This window comes from Coffea arabica, chromosome 5e, assembly GCF_036785885.1.
Source record: "Coffea arabica cultivar ET-39 chromosome 5e, Coffea Arabica ET-39 HiFi, whole genome shotgun sequence".
Taxonomy (NCBI): Eukaryota; Viridiplantae; Streptophyta; class Magnoliopsida; order Gentianales; family Rubiaceae; genus Coffea; species Coffea arabica.
In genome coordinates this window covers 2,947,684-2,972,559 of record NC_092318.1, presented here as the reverse complement: position 1 = coordinate 2,972,559, position 24,876 = coordinate 2,947,684, and the positions used below count along the sequence as shown (strand labels likewise).

General features: G+C 33.5%; 2 protein-coding genes across 3 annotated transcripts; one reads left to right on the top strand and one right to left on the bottom strand.

Annotated features, from left to right (window-relative positions):
• Positions 1-2,983: 2,983 nt before the first annotated feature.
• On the top strand, positions 2,984-9,038 carry LOC113689946 (auxin transporter-like protein 2). Of its 2 annotated transcripts, none has more exons than XM_027207768.2 (9): positions 2,984-3,831; positions 4,067-4,257; positions 4,382-4,567; positions 4,739-4,851; positions 5,594-5,777; positions 5,866-5,963; positions 6,627-6,834; positions 6,916-7,173; positions 8,549-9,038. In XM_027207768.2, exons 2-9 carry the CDS (start codon positions 4,081-4,083, stop codon positions 8,753-8,755), a joined length of 1,431 nt encoding a protein of 476 aa, XP_027063569.1. In that variant the 5' UTR covers positions 2,984-3,831; positions 4,067-4,080; the 3' UTR covers positions 8,756-9,038. The 2 variants fall into 2 exon arrangements, with proteins under 2 accessions (XP_027063569.1, XP_027063568.1); XM_027207767.2 differs by having other exon boundaries at positions 4,059-4,257.
• Positions 9,039-17,057: 8,019 nt separating this feature from the next.
• Positions 17,058-21,170, bottom strand: LOC113720663 (NADPH-dependent aldo-keto reductase, chloroplastic-like). The gene is made up of 7 exons (XM_027245374.2): positions 20,940-21,170; positions 20,393-20,443; positions 20,115-20,191; positions 19,509-19,596; positions 18,765-19,040; positions 17,622-17,870; positions 17,058-17,522 (listed from the first exon to the last, which is right to left on the bottom strand). The coding sequence occupies exons 1-7, from the start codon at positions 21,057-21,059 to the stop codon at positions 17,436-17,438; spliced, it is 948 nt and encodes a 315-aa protein (XP_027101175.1). The 5' UTR covers positions 21,060-21,170; the 3' UTR covers positions 17,058-17,435.
• Positions 21,171-24,876: the final 3,706 nt, after the last annotated feature.

Sequence of the window (24,876 nt, the reverse complement as noted above, 5' to 3'; positions counted from 1 at the left end):
AATACAATAAATAGTCCCGGGGGAATTTAACACCCCTAAACCATCAATCAAAACAGAACCTAACTGAGGAGGACATGAATCTAAGAGTGAAAAATTAGACAAAAGAAATTCTCTTCTTGGCTAAAGCATCCGCTCCTCTATTTGATTCCCAATACATGATTTTTTTTTTTTTTTTTTACCACTCAATCCAACTTTCCCCCACCACCAGTAGCCGTGTTTGCATGAGCTATATATTTGCTCTCTTAAGGAGGTTTGTCCATCTCAAATTTGGGAATTTTGGAAGGATACTATAAGATTCTGTGTTGTGAACAATCCAATTCTGCATTTTTGTCTTGATTGTGTATAATAGGCATGGCCTCATACTTCTACTGCTTACAAATATGAAATTATGTTCAAAGTCTTAACTCAAAATATTCAGTGACTTGTTTCTTCTTTCTACAACCTAAACCTTACATGGAAAGTGGAGAAAGAAAACTAGAAAAGGGTTTAAAATTAGGGATAATTTCACAAACCTCCCCTGAGGTTTCTGACAATTACAATTAAAGAGGTCCTCTCAGGTTTTAAAAATTACATATGCCTCCCCTACTTTTACTGTTTAGTAACAATGTAGGTCCAAGAACTTAGATTTTCTTTCAAAAATTCTAAATTGTCCTTTTGTACAAAACTAAGAAAGAAAAATATAGTATATTCAATCATTTTCTTTCATATTTTGCATAAATCAACAGGCCAAATCCCTAACAATCATCCAAGCATAAGTAGGGATGGCAGCGGGGCGGGGGCGAGGGAGGGGTCCCGTCCCCCGCCTCCCACTACCCCCGCCCCACCCCGCCCCGCTTCTCCCGCGAGGGCACCCGTGGGGTTAATAAAATTTTTTCTCCGGGGTTAATAAAATTTTATTATAGTTAAATTTTAATAAATAATCAAGTACTAAAATATCAACACATCATCAAGTTATTATTCATTGTAATTTTACAATTGAAACTCATAAAAACAATCAACAAAAGTTATTTGAATACAATCCAACATGATGAAATAAATACAATTAAAATAGTTAAGTTTTCACTTTTGGTACAAATACAATCACTAATTCATTATTGTGTTTGTGCTTTTTTTTGAGAAAAAATGTTATTCTATTAAGTGTAATTAGAAATTTAGTATAAATGTATTAGTAAATTTAGTATAACTAATTAATAAATTCTATTAGTAGACATATCTAATTATTCGTATAATTGATAATATCAATTATATTACATACATTAATATACATTATATAATTCATCTAACTAATAATATTATTATCATAAGTTTATAACTAATTAAATTACATATTATATATATTTATATATATAATTTTTTTTGCGGGTGGCGGGGCGGGAGATGGGGCAGGGGTATACTCACCCGCCCCCGCCCCATTTCTAAACGGGGGAAAAAATTCCCCCCCGCCCCAACCCCCGTCCCGAGAGCCCCCCGCGGGCACCCGCCCCCGTTGCCATCCCTAAGCATAAGTTATAAAATCAAATAGCCATTCAAAAGATTCCAAATTGCATATATAGTATCAATACTTGCCACGATAAAAAAAAAACACACACACACCCACAAAATCCTATTGACAATCAATTTTATACCTCCAAATTAAATATCAATGCTCAAATGCCTTTTTAATATTAGCCAATTTGACCTAGAACCACTTTTACAACTCTCCTATGGCCTTAAAAATATTAATATCTAAAAAGTAGAGAATAAATTCTATCTCCACAATAAAATCATAATAAAAAATTTCTAATCCAATGAAAGAAATCATTATGTAATTATTGACTTTTGATAAAAGTTTTTCTTAATAACAAACAAAATATGACAAATTCCACGTCTTTAGTTCTTTTTCTTATTTCAATCATCAATTTCACTATTTATTTCTCTATCATTGCGAGTCTTTTCATTTTTTCTAGTTAGTCTACTCCATTTTTAGATTTTGTAATATCAATTTGCTAATATCCATAAAACTGAAGATAATAAAAAGAGGTTCTAATAACTAGAAAATAGACAAGAGATAGAAAAAATAGGTTTTTTTTTAGATTTTGTAAATTTATTGCCTTAAATTTAAAATTATCTACTAAGCGGAGGGCATTATACGTATTTTACTATGTCAAGGGAGTTAAGTATAATTTCTTAAACCTGAGGGGAACAGAGTGAAATTGTTAGAAACCTCAAGGGAGGTTTCTGAAATTATCCCTTAAAATTAAGCTGAATCAGAGACCTTTTATATGCCTTAATAATTAGACCATATATTACCTTCCAAGGACTAATGGGTTGAAATTAGGATAGTTTTGGGGTTTGAATTATATTTGCATAATGACTTTTATTTTATTTTATTTTATTTTTCTTGTCAATATTTTAGTGCTACCATGATACGCCCTCCCTCCTTGACATTTGTTAAATTACAAAAAGAGAAAAAGTTTTGCACTGATGGGAACCTGGACGTACCCTACATCACAACGTATACCAACCTCATCGTTGATCATTAGGTCTCCCACTAAACCCAAAGTCAAAACTTGTTCAATGGCTGCTCTTTTATCAAAAGAATTAAAGATAAGCAGCAACAAAATGTTCAATTGATGGGTTCCCACCTAACATATAATCCCAAATTGTTTGTCTTATCTCAAGATTTCAACTTTTTAAGAGTTATTATGTATTAGTAGATTTGTTTTGAAATTTACCTTCTAAAGTTCAATTTTAAAATTTAAATTTAATACAAAATATAGATAAAGTGATGATAATATTAAAAATAGAGAACAAAAAGTATTTGACTTTAATATAAAATATAGATAAATTAGAGATAATATTAAAAAAGAGAACAAATGTAATTTTAACTTTGATAAGATAGATAAATATTTTAGGATGTTTTAACTTTTAACTTAAAAAAATGACACTTTAATAAAATCGAGAAAGTGCTATGAATGATCAGAGTCAAAAAGAGACAATGGGATCTGAGACAGGGAGGATGTTTTCATGGAAATAAAAAAGAAACCACTGACGCCAAGTCCCTTGCATGGCGTAATTTGTTTTTCTCCGTCTGTCTTTTCTCTATCGCTTCTGGACTTTTCACTAATATCTACCCATTAATCACCATCATCACTTGCAAACCACCATGAACAACCACCACCACCACCACGATCACCCATCGGTATCCCTTCCACCATCATCACCCACTGTCATTTCTTCCATCACCACCACCAACCATAAAAAACGGAAACAAAAAGAGTGAACAAAACTCCAAAATCATGAGTATACAGTCATGAGTGAACCGAAGTTCCCTCACTAATAAGATCCGTCAGCCTCTCAGGAGCTCCAAGACGACGACGTAGGAGAGTATTAAGAAAGGAGGAAACAGTTGACAGTTAGATTTTGTGTTTCATCGCTTAGCAAAAGCGTAACGAAGTATCCTTTCTTTTCCTGCTGAAAACCAGAGTCCCATCCTACAATCCTTTCACTCAGAGAGACCCTTTAGGCCTTTTTAGTGTACGCAGGAAGCAAACTTACTTTGTTTGTGGGCAATTTCATTCTCCAAGTTCATTTAATCAAAAAGTTGCTGTGTTTTGTCTTCGCCTTTGCTGGTGGAGCCCATTGGATTGTTTCAAAAACATTAAAGGGTTCATTTATTGGAAGAGCGGTGAAAGAAAGATCTCTGTTGGTGAAATTTGTTGAATGGCATTTACTACTTCACTGGCTGCTCTCTGACTGAGATTGCAAAACAACCTTCTGAGAAGTAGTAACCGCCGACTGAAACCTGTACAAATAATACTTCACTGACCTCTGCCACTATCCTAGAAAAAGGTAAACTAGGGGTCAAATCTCTGATTCTCTGTCCTACTTAAAATGGTTACGATGATCAGTTAGCTTCATAGTCGTGTACATTCTTTGGCTATCCTTTTTAGCTGTAGTTACAGGGTTTATTTGGCCTAAAGCATTGATACACCCCTCCAGGAACAGTTCTTTTGGTAGTATTTCTCTTTTTTTTTTGTCAAAAAACGTGGGATAGTCTTTACTTGATTGAGTTTCAGAGTTTCAGGAAGGGAAGAAGCAATGGTGCCACAGAAACAGGCTGAAGAGGCTATTGTCCCTGGGGACATAAGTGTGAATGACGGAACTCAGGGAGGAGAGGAAGAAAGAGTGGATCATGAGCCTAGGCATAGCTTCAAAAGCTTACTTTGGCATGGAGGCTCTGTTTATGATGCATGGTTCAGCTGCGCCTCAAATCAGGTTATAATTCTGAAATTGCCCTGCACAAATTGTTGAAAGAGTAGAATTCTATGTCGATTGTACCCAAAGAAAAATAGAAAACACAAAAGAAATAAAATATGAATCTTGGCTGTTTTGATCACAGGTGGCACAGGTTCTTTTGACTTTGCCATACTCTTTCTCCCAACTGGGGATGCTGTCAGGAGTACTTCTACAGATATTCTATGGTTTATTAGGAAGCTGGACTTCTTATCTCATCAGTGTCCTCTATGTTGAGTACCGGACCAGAAAGGAGAAGGAGAATGTCAGCTTCAAAAACCATATTATTCAGGTTAGCTCTGTGAGAAAATCTGCAAACATTTTGGAGGAACCCGAAAATCCCTCTATTCCTTTTTCCCCACTAACTGAATAAACACTAACACCATTTTAGTCTCCAACCTTAGTTTAAGAATATGCCTTGCCAAAAGAAAAAAAAGTTCATAATTCCTATCTGTCTTTGCAGTGGTTCGAGGTGTTGGATGGTTTGTTGGGTCCACAATGGAAAGCTGTGGGATTAGCGTTTAATTGCACAATGCTCCTATGTGCTGCTGTTATACAGCTGATAGCCTGTGCAAGGTACATAGTCTTTCTTTGATCGTAAGACTTAGCAAAAGGCCAATTTCTCTTTTTTGATTTGCTGGGCTGATAGCATTTTCTTTAGAGCTTGTAAATTTTGATTACAGAGTTTGGTTAAGGTTTTTATCTTAGTTTACCAGAACTTTTAACAAACCAAGTAGTCCGCGAATATGTTCGCGTTCAACTTGTTCGAATTGAAAAAAAAAAATTGATTGAAAAAAAAAATTGATCATTTAATAAACGAATCGAATTCGAACACAATATTAGACTCGTTTAATAATTGAAATGAACACGAATGTATTCATGAACACAAATAATTATAAAAATAAATAAATTCAAACATAAATACATTTAGTATTATAAAATATATATTATATTTTACTAAAAAAATAAGTATACATAATTTAATATTATTTTTTTAAAACCCAAAAATACAACTAAACTTATTCTAAATGATGTATTATTTATTAAAAATATAATTAAATCATCTACAAACTCAAATTCAATCTAGAACTCAAATTCAACTCTTTTAGTTTAATAAGGCAAGTTCAAACTTGAACTTAAATATTTCTACAAATAAATGAATCAAATTCAAACAGTACTTATAATTTGTTTAATATTCAAGCCGAACTCGAACCTGTTGGTATAATATACGAACAGAGTCTGAACACCTACTATTCAACTCGATTCGACTCGTTAAAAACAATATAGCTTACTAATCTTGTTACTCTTGTAAGTGCAGCAATATATATTACATTAATGACAGACTGGACAAGAGAACATGGACATACATATTTGGGGCGTGTTGTGCAACTACCGTGTTCATCCCCTCATTTCACAACTACAGAATTTGGTCATTTTTCGGTCTGGGGATGACCACTTACACTGCATGGTACCTAACCATCGCGGCCTTTATCCATGGCCAGGTATGATGGAAACGATGCTGATCCTGACTATCATTTTTGTACAGAAATTGTTGTTAAGTCAGCAATTACATTTCTCTTTAATTTGTAGGTTGATGGAGTAAAACATTCTGGCCCAACAAAACTAGTATTGTATTTTACTGGTGCCACCAACATACTTTACACTTTTGGTGGTCATGCTGTCACTGTGTGAGTAATTTCCTCAACTGATTAGCAGGGAAATTTCTTATAGATACATATGCAAAAGCCATGGAATTTTGTCTTATGACACAGTTCTTTGTTGCTGGGAAATCTTCATATCATGTAAGAGTTCACTTGCAGATCAGATAAAAGACCCCTAACATTAACTACGCTTTTTAATTGTACATGTTTTAGAAAGAATATTTGAAGAGCAATTTAGAGATATTTTATAAGAAAGCTGATTGGTTATCTAATAAGATTAAGATATTAGAAGGCACTACCGCGAGTACTTCTCAATAAAATGCATGTCCCTTGGTATTAAGATTGAATTGTTACATGTATCACTTGTTTATGAAGATCATGATTCTTATAGGATAAATAGAGACTAAATTTATCCTGGGAACATGCGTCATTCTACAGGATAACTCTCTAAAGCATTTTATTCGCCTGTCGTTTGAAAGAGGGCTCTGATGCTATCAGTTCAAATACAAGGACAGGCTTAAATTCATTAGGTTTGTTATGATATCTGTCAAGCTGATGGTGAATATTGTTGCAAGCATCTAAAGTTCCAGTCAGATGTCCCGCTTTTCTGTTCGTCTTGAAAGGTGACAGTATAAAATGCAAATTGGCCAGGAGTTAATGTATTAATGCAAGTCTTGATGATGTCTTCAGGGAGATCATGCATGCAATGTGGAAGCCGCAGAAATTTAAGTATATATATCTGTTTGCGACCATCTACGTCTTCACACTAACAATCCCATCAGCTGCTGCTGTTTATTGGGCCTTTGGTGACCAGCTCCTTGACCATGGAAATGCCTTCTCAGTGCTTCCTCGCACACGTTTTCGTGATGCAGCTGTTATTCTAATGCTAATCCATCAGGTCTTTAGTCACTATTTCTTCGACTGCTCACATTTGACTAATACAACTGACGACTAACTTGATTAAATGGCTCTGATGCAGTTCATAACATTTGGATTTGCTTGCACCCCTCTGTATTTTGTGTGGGAAAAAGTGGTCGGGATGCATGACACAAAAAGCATATGTTTAAGGGCATTGGTCAGGTTACCGGTGGTGATACCAATTTGGTTCCTGGCCATAATATTTCCCTTCTTTGGGCCGATCAATTCAGCTGTTGGAGCATTTTTAGTCAGCTTCACCGTCTACATAATCCCTGCTCTTGCACATATGCTTACTTACCGAAAGGCCTCAGATCGCCAGGTAACCAATGTTTTTAAACTCAAATCACGGAGTGAATTAAAAGAGCTTTTGGTTTGCGGGTCAACCAGTTCAATCTTTCAACTCTAGTTCAAAATGTTTAATCATTTTTTGTTTCTTTTGGTATTAAAAATTTTGGATAAAGCTGAAATTCTTGTTTTAAAAAATAAGACATTATTAGCGCTGTTGAATCTCCCGACTTTCACCGGTTCAACCAGTTTTTTATTGGGTTTGACCGATTCAATTAAACTTTTGAATCAACTACTAAGTCAGTCAAAAAATATGGCCAATTCGTGGTTTGACAGGTCGAACAGACCAGTTTGATCCAGTTTTCAAAACACTAGTAATTGGTCCGTTTGCTTTTGGCTGTCATTAGTCGAATGCTCTTTTAGTTGCTAGAACTGTCCCTATTAGTTATTATTACTAGCCGCATTTGGTACACTATATGTTTGGCTATCCCTCGTGATGAAATTGATTTGACTGGTTACAATGGAGCGCCGTGACAATTGTAGTTTCTAAAATCAATTATTGGGAAATTATCTTATCCGGCATACAGACATTTCAAACTTTTGTAGGAATCAATGGTAGGGTTAAGCATTTATCTTAAATAGTCAGCTAGCTTCTTCTAGCTTCTTTCTTGACTGCCGCACCAGTAGAGTACATATAGGCTTCCACTCTACACGTGATCTTAGTAAAGGGCACATCCAAAAACGCTATAAATTGAGCCTTTAGATAGCTGAAGAGTATGAGCAACATTGATATATCTAGTGAAAGATACAAGAGAAGGTTTCATCCGAGCCGAATATATAAGAAAGCACAATTATGTCATACTGGCTAAGTGATAAATTTGACCTCGTTACTGGTTTAGATTTCATGGGGTCACAGAATGAAAAAATCCATATCAGCAAATTTACAATATAGGTTTGGTAGAGTTTCATTGCCATTGGGTATTTGCAGCAGTCAATCCTGCTAATGCTAGCCACATCCTACATTGAGTTACACGGCTGGCTGACCTTATCATTGTCCACATTTTGTCATATGCTATCTAATTTTAGTATTGACAAAAAAACTTTACTTGGGTTGGCATCTCGGAGGACCGGGGCAGGAACGGTTGCGGAAGGTTATATGCATTTTGCACACGGGGTAATTTTGTACATGGTGTAACTTACTTTCAATAATGTGTAATTTTAAAACAAAATTTTGTGAGTCCCATACATATTGTTAAAAACGAGGTACAAGATGAGATTTGAACCGTATAATTTTTTTTGGCCAAATTTTGGCGTGAACCCTCTTCCCTCGAAGTAACTAGTACGTAAGAGATTTTGCACATTGTTTATGGATGTGAAATTTACAATTCCCCTGATCTTGGATGTGGCAGAATGCTGCAGAAAAGCCACCATTCTTCCTACCGAGCTGGACCGCCATGCATGTGGTGAACACATTCGCGGTGGGATGGGTTTTCGTGGTTGGATTTGGATTCGGAGGGTGGGCAAGCATGAGCAACATCATCAAACAAGTTGATTCCTTTGGTCTGTTCGCCAAATGCTATCAGTGCAAGCCGCCGCCTCCTACACACCAGCACTAAGCCGTGACACGATTAGTGTCGTACTAACCACCTCATATTGTGCATTTGTCTGCAGTACTGTGCTGTTGTTTCTCCCCAGATTTTATTTTGTCCAAACTTTTACAACGCAGACATAGTGATCAGTCGACTAGCGTTGACAGGGAATCAAAGGTTGACAACACATAGGAACTTCATCAATGATGGTATTACAAAATTGAAAAATAGATGGAAGACAAGCATGGTTCACTTTCCTATACCAAGTGGTGTGTTCGAAATTCACAATTAATTGATAAGCGATTTATAATTTCGAAAACATGCATTGACTCGTGGTGATGAATGGAGATGAACTCGTCTAAACTTTTTACGAAAAAAAGGCAAGCAAAAGTATTGGACCCCACTTGTGACACATAAAACAATATTTACAGTCTATGAATCTGTAGTCGAACCAATGGTGGAACGTATTTAAGCTTGTGACTGATATTTTGGCCCAATGATGCTGAAGTTGGAATGTTTAGCCTATTCATAAAAATATAACAATTTGAATATTTATATAAAAACAAAAGGATGGACAAATGATAACACAATAAATTGGTATTTACCTTAGGATAGTTAATTACCAAGTCACCTTAGTAAATGTTGGCATGTGGAAAAAAAATGTTGCGAATGCAAAAGAAAAAAAATCTTTAAATTTATTCTCAGTTTAGGACTTCCAAATGCCGTTTTAGTTACCCAATACGTACACATGTTTATTTGTATGAGGTTCTATTACAAATTATTAATTATTTTAGTTTATGACAATGGGTTTAAAATAAAAAAAAAAGATAAAATTCCAAATATAGTATAAACATAATCCAATTACTAGTAATTCATAGTATTACATTAACATACTTAATCTTGAACCTTGAATCGAGAACCACATCAGGAAGGTGTGAGTTTAAACTAAGTGTTTGGATTGAGAGTATTTAGAATATTATTTTTTTAAAAAAATTATAGCACCTGTTGTTATGTGATGTATGGGAGACAAAATGGTAATTAAGAAAATGGAAAGACGATTGGAAATAGTGTTTATGATTCAATCAAATTTTTTTTAACAAATAGAAACATATCCAAACACACTATCAATAATCTCAAAATCTTCGGTACAAGTGTCAGATTGTGAATTAGTAATTCATGTATAATATAATCAAAAATGTCATGGTCTAATGGTTAAAATTAAAAACTTTATGACTTATAGGTCATGGGTTCTAATCTCTCTTTCCGTTTCTTAAATTCCATCATTCTCCCACTAAAAATAATATTTTAATATGATCAATAATACCGGTGATTAGTAACTATTGTCATCAATAATAATAGGACTTTGAATTGAATTATACATTAGGAATTCCTAATTAACAAATAATATTGCCAATGGTTATTAGTCTTTGCATGAAATGTCACATTGTAATTTGTAACTAATAATTAATGTCATCAACAACAATAATAATAATAATAATTAAGACATAATATTATCAATAATACTAGGAACTTCAATTGTCACATACATTAGAAGTTTCTTGAATAACAAATGTTGCCGACGGTGATTGAGATTGTGAGCTCAAAAGTTTGAAGAGGATGATTCGAGTAGAAGATAGAGAGAGATCCATATTAGGGAGTTTGAAGTGGAGATGGGATGGATAATAATTTGGTAGTGTAGTTTAGAAAACGTGGAGGAAGAGAATCACCAGCAAGTTTAGAGAAGAAAGAAGGAGGAGAGATGTGGGCAATTTGGATAGTTGATCATTTATTTAGGGTAAATTTGTCACATCACCTTATTAATTAACTTTGGAAGTATTGTATATAAAGAACTTTATATAAAGTGGGAATGCCAGTTGAATTGTTGCTGGTCTTTCGTCCTCCTACTCGTCTGCAAATCACGTGGCTGTGCAAATCCTGTTGCTGGTCCTAAGTAGGTTGCGGCCTTTTTGCTCCTCCGTCATCATGCACTGTCATTTTTCACATTCCCTGCACCATCTATCTTCTATTTTTTTCCCCTTGAATTCAGATTGGTCACTGTCCATTATTTGCTTCTTTTTTATATACCCATGCTGTTTTTTTTTTCCGCTCCTTCTTTGTTTTTATATTTTGTTATATTATATATTACATACCTATCTTCTATTTAGTCTATATTTGTTATATTAGTTATAAATTCTTTTGTATCTATTATTTTGCTATTCAGTATTTGCTTCTTTTTTTTATATAGTACCCATGCTTTTTTTTCCCTCTCCTCCTTTAAAATCAATCTTTAGTATATTTTTAATATACTATTTTTTCTTTATCCCGTATTTAATATTATTTATTCTATTGTAGGTACTGCATGACTATCTTTTTCCCCTTTGGCATAATATTTTTCGCTTTATTTTTGTTTTCCAGTTTTTTCTTATATATTTTCTTATATGATATATATCTTATCTATATTGTAATGAAAGTATTATTAATCATAATAATCATAGTACTTATTATTATAAGGCTAATACTAATGATAGATTAGTATAATATATTATCTATATTGTGATGAAAATATTATTAATCATAATAATAATAGTACTTATTATCATAAGCCTAATACTAATGATAGATTAGTATAATGAAAACAAAACATTAATAATCGAGCCAATATAAGTAGACGCCTTGCCTGTTTCTTCTATTGGTCGACGGAGTCACCTCTCAGCATACGCAGCCTACAATCCATTAATTTTTGGCGTCTCCATGCAAGATTTGCACCTCTCTAGACATGCTTTCCCGGGTTCTCATGCATGCAAGAGAATCCAGGTAATCATTTGAGTTTCTTTCCCTTGCATTTCAGCCTGCTTTCCTTCTTCTTTTGCTTCGTTTTATGCATTGCCTCCGCTTCTCGAGCTTTTCCTTTCCTCTGTTTCCTTGTGCGTCTTTCTTCAATCAGTGTTATTGTTGTTTTCCTGCTGTTTGTTATTACATCTACTGTGAGTGCTGCTCCAATTTCGCTATCCCTATTCTTGTAATACTCTTTGTACTTTTCCCCCCATATTCTTCTACTTATCATGCTTACTGCTTTGTTCTACCTGACGATGCTATTATTATTAATCCTGCATTTTTAATTGTTTTACGATTCTATTTGTTCTATCGTTTTCATTTTCATTCCATTGTTGTCTCTTGTTGCTTCAGTTTTCATTTTTACTTTCACTTCTACCCAGTTTTTTTGTTGCCTCTGTTCCTTTTTTGTCACCTTTCATGCTGAAACATTGCCTCAGTTCTATATGTTTCGTATGCTTTCTTTGTCATCTTCGTTTTCATGCTTTTATTGTTTCTACACTTTGCAGTTTTCTGACATTTATTGCTATTTTTCCTGGCCCTCTTGATTTCCTCCAGGTTCTGCTGGCTACAAGTTGCTACTTATTTTCCCTGCTTCAGCAAAAGGTACTTAACACTTTTTTATTGTAATTGAGGCGTTATGTCTACTGATCCAACTCTGTTCTTCTCCTTTTATCAAACAATGATTAGCTACTTTGTTCTCCGTTTTATGTATATGCCACGTTATCTTCTTCTGCTTTCACTTCCTGTCTAATGTCCCTACTTTGCGGTTGGAAATGCTTGTGAGCCGTTTATGTAGTTCTTTCGCAAGTCTCGTGTCATACCATATCATGGATAGAAATGCAAAATGCCGGAAACGTTATGCCGAGATGCCCTGAGAAAGGAGGAAGAATCTTTCTATACGTGTTGTGTAAATATATTAATTGTAATTAATGTTCTTTAATTCTATTAATCACAGCAAATTATTTTGCCTACAAATAGTTATCTGTTCGCTTTATTTGGCTACAAAATTTTTTTTATCTGTTTCACTAAGCGTGGGACAAATAATTAAGTTTATTATATTCTGCCTTAATTATCTCCATTTTTGTTAATGCCAAATTCTCCATATCGTTAATTTATAATTGCAATCCGCTGCTTACCAAATTTCATGGTACATGGTAAAAAAATAATTTCTACTAATTAACCTTTGGATTCTTGATTCGGATAGCGGTGTCATTTGAAGTAATGGTTAGTTTATCCTTTTCTTCATCTTTATAATTATCTCACCTACACCACATAATTTATACACATCATACTGCAAATATCAATAATACTACTTTATTAAATTCATACACTATAATGCTCATTGTGGGCATTACATCAATTCTTCACCGTGCGCAAGCACGGTATATTTCTGCTAGTCCCTAATAAATTGGAGAAAAGTTCCGTAGGATGTCAAAAAAGGGGTCAATCAATCAAAGACGTGGCATCCGGAATCTGGTAAGAGGGTAAGAAAAGTTTCTAATGCCACGTCCCTCCCAACTGCGTCCAGTCACATGACTGACAACTTTTCCTCTCTGACTGGCACTAGTCTAGACAGATGTCCGGACTTGTTTTAAGACAGGATTAAAGATGAGTTCAGATTTCGCTAATATTATATAGAAATGGCAAAAAGTTCAGTGAAGACTAAAAGACACGTATCCTCATCCCAAAAAATGAAAAGGCACAGGGATAAAGTTGCTGGTGGCAGTGGAAGAGAGAGGGGTGTCCGGATTTGTTTCTCCTCTCTGGTTGGCTCTAGTTTTAAGTAATCTGCAATGAAATTGGTAGTTTAGGGGCAAGTCGCTAACTAAGCATAGTTCAAGAGTGCATTTTGCATTTAACCCATAGAAAAATGTCCTATAATTTGCAAAAAGACGAAGAAGGAATGGAATCGCTGAAAAGGGAATGTTGGGCATGTCTACTACGGCACTGCTTGTGAGTTGGTATAATTGTGATCTTGTCTGCTTGGTTTTAGTCTTTTTACGGCGGGTGTTTGTTCCATGGGTTTGCTACAGACATTCGTTTTCTTTGGGTCGTTCTTGCCCATTTCCATCTTTAAGGTGGTTTAATGCTTCCTTGAAATTTGGTAAAGATTAATTAATTGTAAATTTTCATGGAGAAAAATACACCAATTATCCCTCAAATATTATTGATGTAAAATTTTAGTCTATCAAAATCAAAATCAGCGATTTCAGTCCCTAACGAATAAAAAAAGGCTCACTTTTGCAATTTGATCCTTCTCAACTTTTCAATGAAATTTTGGCTAAAATTTTGGTCCCTTGTTTATGCATTATTAGGTTCAAATTTCTCATGGCTCTTCATCTTTAGGATCCTAGCTGTTTTTCTGATTTGGTTCGCATTTTGCAGATCAAGAAATTTTCAATCCGTATCTGTATCCACTCCGGATACCCGCACTTTCGAATTCGAAATTCGGATATCCGATCCGAATCCGAGATTTGAATAAAATTTTTTATTTGTCATCCTATTTTCCATACCACAAAATTCAACAAGAAATAAAAAACCAAAGTGATAGAAAACTCAAGAAAAAGCCATAAAAGCTGAAGCAAGAATGTTGGGAGATCAGAAAGTTTTTTCTTTGTCTTTTACTCTCTTTCCAATTACATTCATATTAGAGAGGTTATATCTTAGAAAAAAGAAAAAAAGAAAAAACAAGTGAGTTGAAAAGGTGGAATATTGGAGTAATTGAAGCAAAGAACAAAACAAGGAGGAGGACTACTGGAGCATTGCTGGGGTAGAAGGAGAAAAAAGAAAAACGAACAAAAAAGGAAACAAAGAAGAAACCAAAAGTAGAGATGTGCTGATTAAAAAGAGATGCCGTGCAAACTGTGAATGCTAATCAGGTTTGACGGTAAATTAAGAAAGTTGAACATATCAAATTACACAGTGACCTTATATCCGGGTCGGGTCAGATACCCGGGGAGCTCAAAAAAATTGAGATCCATATTCGATTCGGTTAATTGGAAAATCCGCATATGATCTGTATCCAGAAAAAATCCGACGAATTAGATATCCGGATTTACCAAATCGGATCTGGATCAGATCATGTGGATATTCGGATTCCCGAATCTTTTTGCACTCCTGTAATTGGATGTAATTTAATTGCAAGTTTGAGTGTTATGGAAAAAATAGAGTCGGAAATTTGGAATTTTAGATTCTTGTTTGATCATTTGATTTATGTTTATGTGATGATTTTTGTTTGATTTGAAGTTTGGAGCATGTTTGAAACGATTTGGGAACTTGATTGATGTCAAAATCAAGTTTTAAAATTTGTCAAAATAACTTTCTTAGGAGTTAGGCCAGAAAATCTGTAAAACCCAATGTCAAGAGGATGGGAACTGGTAGAATCCAGCCATAATTCAACCAGAAAGTTGATCAGGGACCAAAAGGGGGCATTTTATATTTGTTAAGGATTAAAATAATTCATTTAATTATGAAGGATTAAAATTTCACATCTATATTAAGTGAGGGACGATTAATGTAATTTTTCCATTTCCATGTGATTGTCGGTCCATGTTTTTTTTTTAACTCGCTTTCCATTAGAAAAAAATAGCAAACTTGAAAATTTTCTCGATAATATTTTTTTCCATGGTTCTAATAAATGTTCTTGTCTTTCATTGGTCATTTTGCTTCTCCTTTTAATAAATTTTCACTTGTGGATTACCAAAATTGACTTTAGGAAAGCAAACTAAGAATAACACATCGTGTGATATCAAAATTTGAAATTAAAAAAACCACCGTGCAAAAAAGGCCGGACAGCGGAGCCGAGTTAACTCGAAATTGGCCCATTAGACCCAAAAAAAGCTCACCGAACCTAAGATTTAATTGGATCGAAGAAGCTTGCGCCTAAATATTAGGTCCAAACTAAATGCGAATCGTGTTTAGATCATACCAAACTCATGCCCAATTAGAGCTCGGCTCATGTATGAGTATAATTATATATGTAAAATGTATATAATAATATTTATAATTTATAATTATCTATACTATATATAAAGGAAGAGAACAGGGTTTGGAGTAAACAAAAATCCGCCACTTTATATACTTTCTAAACTACTCTTGATGATAAGGGAACTTTTGGTATAAACAAAAATCTATCCATTTTTGATAACTAGCCACTACCAATAATTTTTTACCAAGTAATATGTATTTTTTTCATATTCTATTTTTCAACTTATTAGTAAATCTTAATTTTAGTTAACAACTACCAATTATGGCTATGAATAATGAATAAATAACTATTTTTTTATAACTTTTATTTTGGTGAATTTTTTCATATCCATTTTCAAAATATAAAACCAATTTTCTTGAAAATGATTTCAATAAATATATTCAAAATATTTCACAAATTTTTTTTTCAATTAGTGTGTACGTTGAATACTAATACATATTATGACATAAAATATTAATAATTTAATACTAAATTTGTATTAATTCATAATTAAAAATATATATTATATATAAATATGTATTTAATTATGAGTTGCGAACTACATTTTAACAATTGTCCGCTAAGAACTCGTTAGATAGACTCTAAAACTATATTAACATTTTACATAGGCATAACTAACTTTGACTACTTCTTAAAATTCAAGCAATACCAACATATAAAATTCTTGAATTTTCAAAATACTACTTCAAGTTGTATCATTTGTGTTCCTTAAAAAAAAAGACAAAGATCTACTTCAAGTTCTACGCGCTTATGGGCATAATACATTGCCTGTGTTGAGTAATAGCTAATATCTGCTCTCGGCTATTATATAATAGTCGGACAACTAAAGCACTCTATTTTTCAATTGATTACAACCACCCTTAAGGTTTGGTCAAATTCCAAAATTACATCGTTGTTTGGCTAAATTATAGTCGAATCTCTTGAATGACAAAATGGTTATCCAATGCCCCTTAATATTAATTTTTTTTTTTCTGACTACACCAAACAGAAATATCTAAAAGTTAAGGTCCATTTGGAAAGATAATTAAAAAAATGGCAATGTTACACTTTTTATAATGTTATATTTGTGAAGTGTACATATTGTTGGAAAACATGCTCTAACATAGTATTGAAAATAGAAAGGAAGAAACCCTGCAAATATTTGGCTTAGAATGGTAGCTTAGCACTTGGAAGTAAGAGAAATAAAAAAGAAAACTGTTCAAACCATTCTTCGCATTTCGACAAATAAATTTTTTCGTCTTTCACTTTTAAAATAATAACTTTTCATCCCTCAAAATCAAGTCAGTAAAATTTGATTACAGCCTAGATTTTCATCTACTTTTTACCTTGAGTCCATCAAAAGTTGGTTGCTCTTGCTCAACATTTTTTTTTCCTAAAATTTGCTCTTGCTCAACTTATTAAGGGATTGCTAAACACCTATGTCTTGACAAATGACCTTTGACTTGAAAAACCACATGATAAAAGCCCCAGTTGTGAACAAATAATCTACAAATATATGAAAAGTAATTCTACCTCGAACAAATTCAAATCAAAATCAAAATAAAAAAGTATCGAATTCTCGATCCCATGAAATCCATAGAGCAAATGCAGTAAAGAGACATGAGCATTAGACCAAGAATGATCAAGTAAGCAAAGGGTTCCTTCCCTTTTCTTCTCTCTCTTTTTCTCTAGCATATAATTTCCAAGAAGCGGGAACCTGGTACTTTGGCCCCAAAAAAAAAATTTGCTAGCCCCAATATTATAGCAAAGTCCTATTTTATTTCGCAAGGAAATTCGAGTCAGAGCCAAAGTAGAAGCAGTAGAAGATAGCTTAATAGCCATTAGCCAGAGCTTCACCAGGGTCCCATACTTTTCCAAGTCATCGATTTTTCATCAGATTCAGCCTCAGATCTCACCATCCCAGAGATCTTCAAGAGTTCTGTATTCGCCAAAAGTCTCATGGACAAATCCTGTACCTTTCAACAGTCTTGCCTGCACAGTTTGAAAGAAACAAGTTGTTCAGGACACAGCTAGAAAATGGTTCTATGGTGATTTAACTTAGAAACTGTATTAAGAACTGCAAAAACGTACCTGCTCAATTTCAGAGAATTTGACAAACAAATCATCAGGTATAGACCAGTCAAAAATGTTCAAATTCTCTTTGATCCTTGACTCATGAGTGCTCTTGGGAAGTACACTGTTGCCCATCTGGAGACCCCAACGAAGAGCTACTTGTGCCGGAGTTTTGCCCAATTTCTCTGCAACTGAAAGTAAAACTGGATGTTTAAGAACATCACCCTTGAGCCATGTCGTGCCAGGAGAGCCCAGCGGTGAATATCCCTGTTAATAAGACGGACGGATAAATATGATTCTTTTGACATTATATCATGGGAAAGGGAAGGCAGTTGCTGCAACTGGTACTGATGAGAGTTGAATCCCTAACATTTTAACAGGATATGTGCTCCTAGTATTACCAGTAGTGTCAAAACTTGCACAAATGAATATCTCAATCTTTAATTTTGAAAAAGATGAGGCACAAATCATAGACAAACAATGAAAATAAAATTGATCATTCAGCTGTATGGTATTACTGCCTTGAAATAAAAAGTACTCTCATTGTCCTGTTTAAATGGTCATATAGATCTAACCGTTAAAGAAGATTTCAGTCTGACCACAACCCTTTTTTTAACTATTTAGTTTGCTATTTGAATCATTGCTTTGATAAATTGTTAGAGAGTTGAGATGGATAAATGGTGCCTTAAAAAAAGATGGATCAACAGCTTCTTACAGGTGCTTCAATTTTTCAAAGTCATGACAAATGTTTTGTGATAGACAAAAACAAAAATCATGACTAATCAAGTTGAAGAAGGACAATGCAAATACTGATGTCCCTGAATCTTAGAATGGACAGTTACTGTTGTTGAATTCAACATACTGCACTAGTGATCAAAGAAAGAAAAGAGGAGGTTCCAGGCCTTCCAGGTTTTCCATCTGACTCTGTCAAAGCTTGCTTGCTTGCTTCATTTCATTAATCTTTTCTCTTTTACCTTTTGAGCTGTGAATTGGGATGTCAAAACCATGACAAAAAGGTACTATCTTGCAGGCTGGAAATCCCTTAACGTAAAAAGCTGTATAGTTCTAAAGACAAGACATATAATCACGCTCAAGTACAAATCAGAAATTGATGCAGAACTAAACATATAATGAGTAATTTTCAAACTATTCCAAACTTACAGAGAGGTGAACTCCATTGGATTTACAGAATTCCCGCAATTTTGGCTGTTGCCATGAAGGATGACATTCCACCTGGTTAACAGCAGGAGGAATCTGGGCTACAGTTAACAAATCTCCAAGCTTCTTCACAGAGAAGTTGCTGACCCCAATAGCTCGGGCCTTACCAGAGTTGTACAGTGATTCCATGGCTCTCCAAGTACTAGGAATATCTGCCGGAAGAAGATCTTCCGGCTTAAACCCAACAGAATCCTTCCTTCTCCGTACAGGCCAATGAACCTTGAAGAAAAGAATTAAATTACAATTGACGTGTGAAAGAAAAGAAAAAAACAACATGAAAATCTCCACAAGGTGATGTCCCATGAATCAAAATAAGAAGTTAGTCATTTTCATGTCTACAATGAATCAAATGTTGGGTCCAAGAGGAACAAACAATGCTAGACAAACATCAAATCAACAGTAAAAAGATCATTTTGATTACAGATACTGTGCTGGATGAATTGTTACCCTGCAAATTCTAGATTTTCAGAAGTTCAGACAGTGTCTAAACTGTTGCTTCAGGGGAGATAATCAATGCACGAATCATAACAGACAAACATCAAAACAACAGCAAAAAGATCATTTTGATTACAGATATACCATCCTGGCTGATTTTTTACCACAAATTTCTAGCTTTTCAAAAGTTGAGACATGGTTTGTAAAATGCTGCTTCAGGGGAAGAAAATGAAGTTAAGAATCATAACATACGAGGTACAAATCAACATAGTCAAGTTGCAAGTCTTGCAATGTTTGATCTAGTGCTGCAGGTACATCTTCTGGAGCGTGATCAGAAGACCTGCATGAGTGAGAAACCATCTAAATTCTTAAAACGTAAACAAGTACATAATGAAATCAGGAGCTTTTGCCAATTATTTTTTAAAAATTGACTAATTACACTTTGTACCCTTAACATTTCAGCAATTCTCGCTTTTCACTCTGAAGTTACCGACTAGTAGCACATTGCATCTGAAACTTCTATTTTTGACAATTTGCACCTTAAAGATACAGAGTCATCCTAATTTACCACAAGCTCATGTGCTATTCATTTCAATTTTGAAGCAACATATGACATTCCTTAATATCCTGATACTTACAATTAAAAAAAAAAAATTGGATAGGTATAGGGGTGTTAAGTTTCTAAATAGAAGCTTCATTTGCTAGCTGGGAATTGATTAAATCATCACAGGTGAAAAGTTAAAATAGTCCTTTCACAAATTGGAAAAATTGTCAGCATATCCCCTATTGACAACAGAAAGCGCGGTGCAGAAAATGATGTTAGCAGCAAGGCGAATGGAATATAATCTGGAAAATTACCGAAGTTTGGAGGTAATAAACAATTCTTCCCTCTTCACAGCACCATCCTCTAATAGTTTCTTCAAAACTGAACCAATCTACAAAGAAAAAGAAAAACTAGCCTACATTACGATATAAAAGATACCTATGGTTTAATGGGAATAAAAGCTTTCCTTTTGTTGACGTATGCTTTCCAAGGAAATTAAATAGCCAATATCCTAAAATTACAATATATATACCTACTTCTCATTGTGTACTAAACTGGAGAAGGCAATGCCCTAAAATTGCAATAAATATACCTCCTTCTCATTCTCATAAGCTCGAGCACAATCTATATGACGGTAGCCAACCTGCAATCAAACGGAGACATGGCAAAGATTTAAGGTATGAAACTTACTGTATACTAATAATCATCATAAATGTCAATATAATCCATTTCAAATTTCAATCTTAACCAACAATAAAAAAGCGTGTTGGTAAAATCTAGGGAGAAATTAGCCGGTTCTTTGGACGAAAACTTTTCCAACAAAGATAATAAAAACGAATTCAAGTCAAATGGGGTAAACATTCTTGGGTAGTTATCCAATTAAAAAGGCAAGAATCATGTTAAATAGCTAGTCATCTGTGCAAAGAAAATGTATTGACTTCCAAAGCAATCCCAACTGCAGAACAACACAATTTGCTCTACTTTTTGATCAATTTCGATTTGGGTTCTCCCAATTAAAGATAAGTTTGAACACTTTTGATGAAAGCGTTTTCATTTCTCGTGCGAACATATACGTTACAAGATACAATAGCAAACAAGAATTTGTTCAGAACCTCAGAGAGAAAGGGTAGTGGGGGAACCTTAATGGCGATCTCAACTGCTTGGCCCACGACGCCGGGATCTGCCTGCCAGGTGCCGAGACCAATCGCCGGGATTTTGGCTCCGGTGTTGAGCTCAAAGAAGTGAATATCTTTCGTCATTAGTTCTCCAAAGCTTCTTCCACGGCCAAGCACCTGAAACAAAATACGTCTCCACCGAACCAAGTAGCAGCAGAAAATGAGCAATAGCAAGAGCTTTTATAGACGGCACCGTCTTTAAGGAGTGATGAGAAATGAGCTTCCAAAATAAGGGGGAAAAAAATGGATTTCCAAAATGAATTGCTTAAGTGGCGAGTTATGATTGGTTCTGCTGCGATGACCAGCCCCACCATACAAATACAATATGACAAAATATACGCAATTATTATATATGAGATTTATATGGACAGTTATTAAAGTTCAAAAACAATTGTATTGTAACCGTTTCTACCTTTCCTCTGTATAATAGCAATCATGACTCATATAACAGCACTAGGTTATATCTTGCCATTTATGAAACACCAAATTAATTGTGACTCTTGGTTAATGATGCATGCACATTGCACATTCGTATATAACTAACCATTCATATTGTTTTTGAGGAATACTAAATGCTGTATATTTAATACTAACAGGGTACATTTTTATTTGCCAAAATTCGCTTTTACAATCAAATTTAGAATATATTTTCTTTCTTTTACAGGGATCAAGCGGTCTTCTTGTTGCTTATTTTTTCTTTTTATTTTTAAAAAAATTATAGTTAATTTGAGAAAATTTTTGAATGTAGGGATGCTATAATTTTGATCATGTGAATTTACTCATTAGGAAAATTCATTAAAAAAATTTAAATACAGAAATGCTTATTCTAGTATTTTGATAAGAGAAGAAAGTTGTTATTGTTTATCTATTAGTTATATTTGATAAATTTCACCATCAAAAGCAATCTCTCAATATTCTTTCGTACTCCTTATCTCCTACTTATACTAGATAAATCACCCTACTCACCACCCTAGTATTTCGCAAATGAATCTTCAATATTCTTTCACGTTTCTAGCAATAGTATTTTATAGCAACTACCTTGTCTTTTGCTGTTAAAAATTTTTTTATATTAACTTTGCCATTTGCACCCCTAATATAATCTCTTTTCATACTTGTGAATAATTGGTAACTTTCAAGGCATCCATTCAACAATTAATGTTATTAAAAAAAAAAGAAACCATTAAACGCAAAAATTCATTTCTTACCTCTATAATGTTATTTTGTTAAACAAGTGTAAACTTATTTTTCTATTAATGACATAATTCAAACACCAAATTTTACATATGTAGCATGCATTTTAAACCTGTTAATGTATACACTGACCGTGCATAAAAAGATTTTTCTGTATACTTTATGCAAGTAATTAATGTTTAATCACTAAGTTGGTTCTTCTCGTTATCAAGTTCAAAATTCGAATCTAGGGTCTTGGAATCGGGGAGAGAAGGTATAGGGATAGAAAGGCAGGATAAAAAAAATAAAGAGAAAATCTAAAAATTAAATTGGACAATAACAATTAAAATTTGGTTATACTGAGAGCAAACAACACAAATATTATGTGCTCCATCAGCATTAGTGTTTAAATAATCTTGTTTCCTTATTTTAACGACGTTTTTGTCGTGCGTATATAATTTGGAATCCAAAATGTTGTTTTAATTTTAAACCGATCGTTTAGTGAAAATTGGAGTGACGTGTTTCCTGTTGACCATTTTAAAACGGACGGCAGAAAAAAAAATATTTATTATAGTACCAATTAAGTGCATAACTGTCCCCTTTTCTTTACTTTCACCAAACAGCCGAAAGGGGGGTTATGTTTCAAATGTTCTTTTCTTGGTTAAACTTTTTTTATTTGGAAGTAATCTTCAGAAAAATTCTCTGGTCTTAACAACTTATCTCTTCAATATGCGTTCTCAATCATGATGATAATTGTCTATATTTTAAATAATCGAAATTGTTACAATTTAAAGATTAAAATAACTTTTCTTTTAATATAAGTGGAAAAATTCAACATTGAAACATCTCACTTACATTCACTTATGTTGGGTTTGGTTACCCAATCTCGACAAAATAAACGGTTGGTGGGTTAAAATCCAAATCCAACAACTTACATTCCCTCCGCTCGAATCATTCAACCCATCTCTTCTTCCAAAATTAAAATAACTTATTTCACCATTTAGCAATAAATTTTACCTGAGGGACTGATATCTAAAAAGGACTATATCATTTTTCTAATTTTTTAATAGAATAAACAATTTTTTTTGGCCTGATTACTGCATGCGTTATGTGTGGAAATTGAATTGGAGTAAAGATTGTGTGTCATATTTCAAGGAATACTAAGTGTAAAAGATTCTCCACGTAGACATAGACATAAACAATGTATCAATTATTAATCCAATGATGTTGCACTTTTTCGTATTTGTTTAGGCCATAGTTAAGCCCAAGGCCGGCCGCCTGCAACTAGAACTTGATGTTTCTATCAAGAATTGCAATCATAGCAATTTAAATATAACCTTTACTTTTTTAAAATAAAATCTATCTATATCTATATGTATTGCAGGGGAAGTTTTAGTGGAGGCCCTTTGGATGGCTTCCAAATCTCCCATACTTTTTTCCTAGATTTTTCATTTATTTTAATACATACACTCAATTAAATAGTTTTAAATAGTGATTTACAACTAATCCTATGTCAATTCAAATTTAAAATTTAAAACTTTCCCACTTCAAATAAGTGTTTAATAAATTGTTTATAGTTTGTTTATAGACTTTAACCCATTTTTCCATCCATAATTAAAGAAAATAAATTTGGATAATTTGATTAGTCCCTATTAAAATTATTCACCTCATTACAACTTCATCACTTTAGTCCATTTTACTCCTTGATTAATAAAGATTGAATTGGCAAATTGAGAAATAATGTGATTAGTCCCATTTTTTAAATCATTTTCACAGTAACATTTTTAGTATTTTCCTTCCAGGTATATACATAGATTTGTCAAACATTCAGATGACATATCCAATTATAACCATTCTTTAACCATTATAACGTATTGCAACTAAACTATTGGGTCAAGGGTCAACTAGTCGGATTAGTTACACCATTCTCAAAAATTCACTAAGGTTAGCATGATGTCATAATTATTTTATATTTTTATAAGTTTCAGAAATATTGAAATTTATTTCTTGGTTATATTCGGCCAACCATACAAAATGTCACAAAAATATTAGGTTGCAATCAAATACACACCTAAAAATTATATATAAAAATATGAATTCATGTCTAAAATATGTCCATTCTCCAAAATTACTTAAAAACTAAATTAAAACAAATCATACCCAATTTGAGATTTTTTTATGGGAATCTATGTATATATATATATATATATATATATATATATCTATATATCTGAAAGTAACTATTTTAATTAGAGTGTTTTTCACTGCTATGTGGCATGCTTAATTGAAGAGAATTAATAGGTTAAGGGTCATTTGAGTTTTACCCATATTGAATAATATATTAATTTTACCTGAGGGACCGATATCTAAAAAGGACTATATCATTTTTCTAATTTTTTTAATAGAATAAACAATTTTTTTTGGCTTGATTACTGCATGCTTTATGTGTGGAAATTGAATTGGAGTAAAGATTGTGTGTCATATTTCAAGGAATACTATTGTTAAAGATTCTCGACATAGACAAACACATAAACAATGTATCAATTATTAATCCAATGATGTTGCACTTTGTTCGTATTTGTTTAGGTCATAGTTAAACCAAAGGCCGACCGCCTGCAACTAAAGCTTGATGTTTCTATCATTTTGGTCAAAAGTCACAAGTAGAACTTGATTTTTTTTTTTTTTTTTTTTTGTCGACACAAGGGTGTCCGGTCAATCCTTACGGGGTTCG

Excerpts from the sequence above, each read along its gene's own strand:
- LOC113689946 (XM_027207768.2), top strand. The coding sequence starts at position 4,081 with ATGGTGCCACAGAAACAGGCTGAAGAGGCTATTGTCCCTGGGGACATA. Across the intron at positions 4,568-4,738 it reads TCAAAAACCATATTATTCAG|TGGTTCGAGGTGTTGGATGG; the intron begins GTTAGCTCTGTG and ends CTGTCTTTGCAG. Across the intron at positions 5,778-5,865 it reads CGGCCTTTATCCATGGCCAG|GTTGATGGAGTAAAACATTC; the intron begins GTATGATGGAAA and ends TTTAATTTGTAG.
- LOC113720663 (XM_027245374.2), bottom strand. The coding sequence starts at position 21,059 with ATGACGAAAGATATTCACTTCTTTGAGCTCAACACCGGAGCCAAAATC. Across the intron at positions 20,192-20,392 it reads CTTATGAGAATGAGAAGGAG|ATTGGTTCAGTTTTGAAGAA; the intron begins GTATATTTATTG and ends TTTTCTTTGTAG. Across the intron at positions 19,041-19,508 it reads ACTATGTTGATTTGTACCTC|GTTCATTGGCCTGTACGGAG; the intron begins GTATGTTATGAT and ends CTTTTCTTCAAG.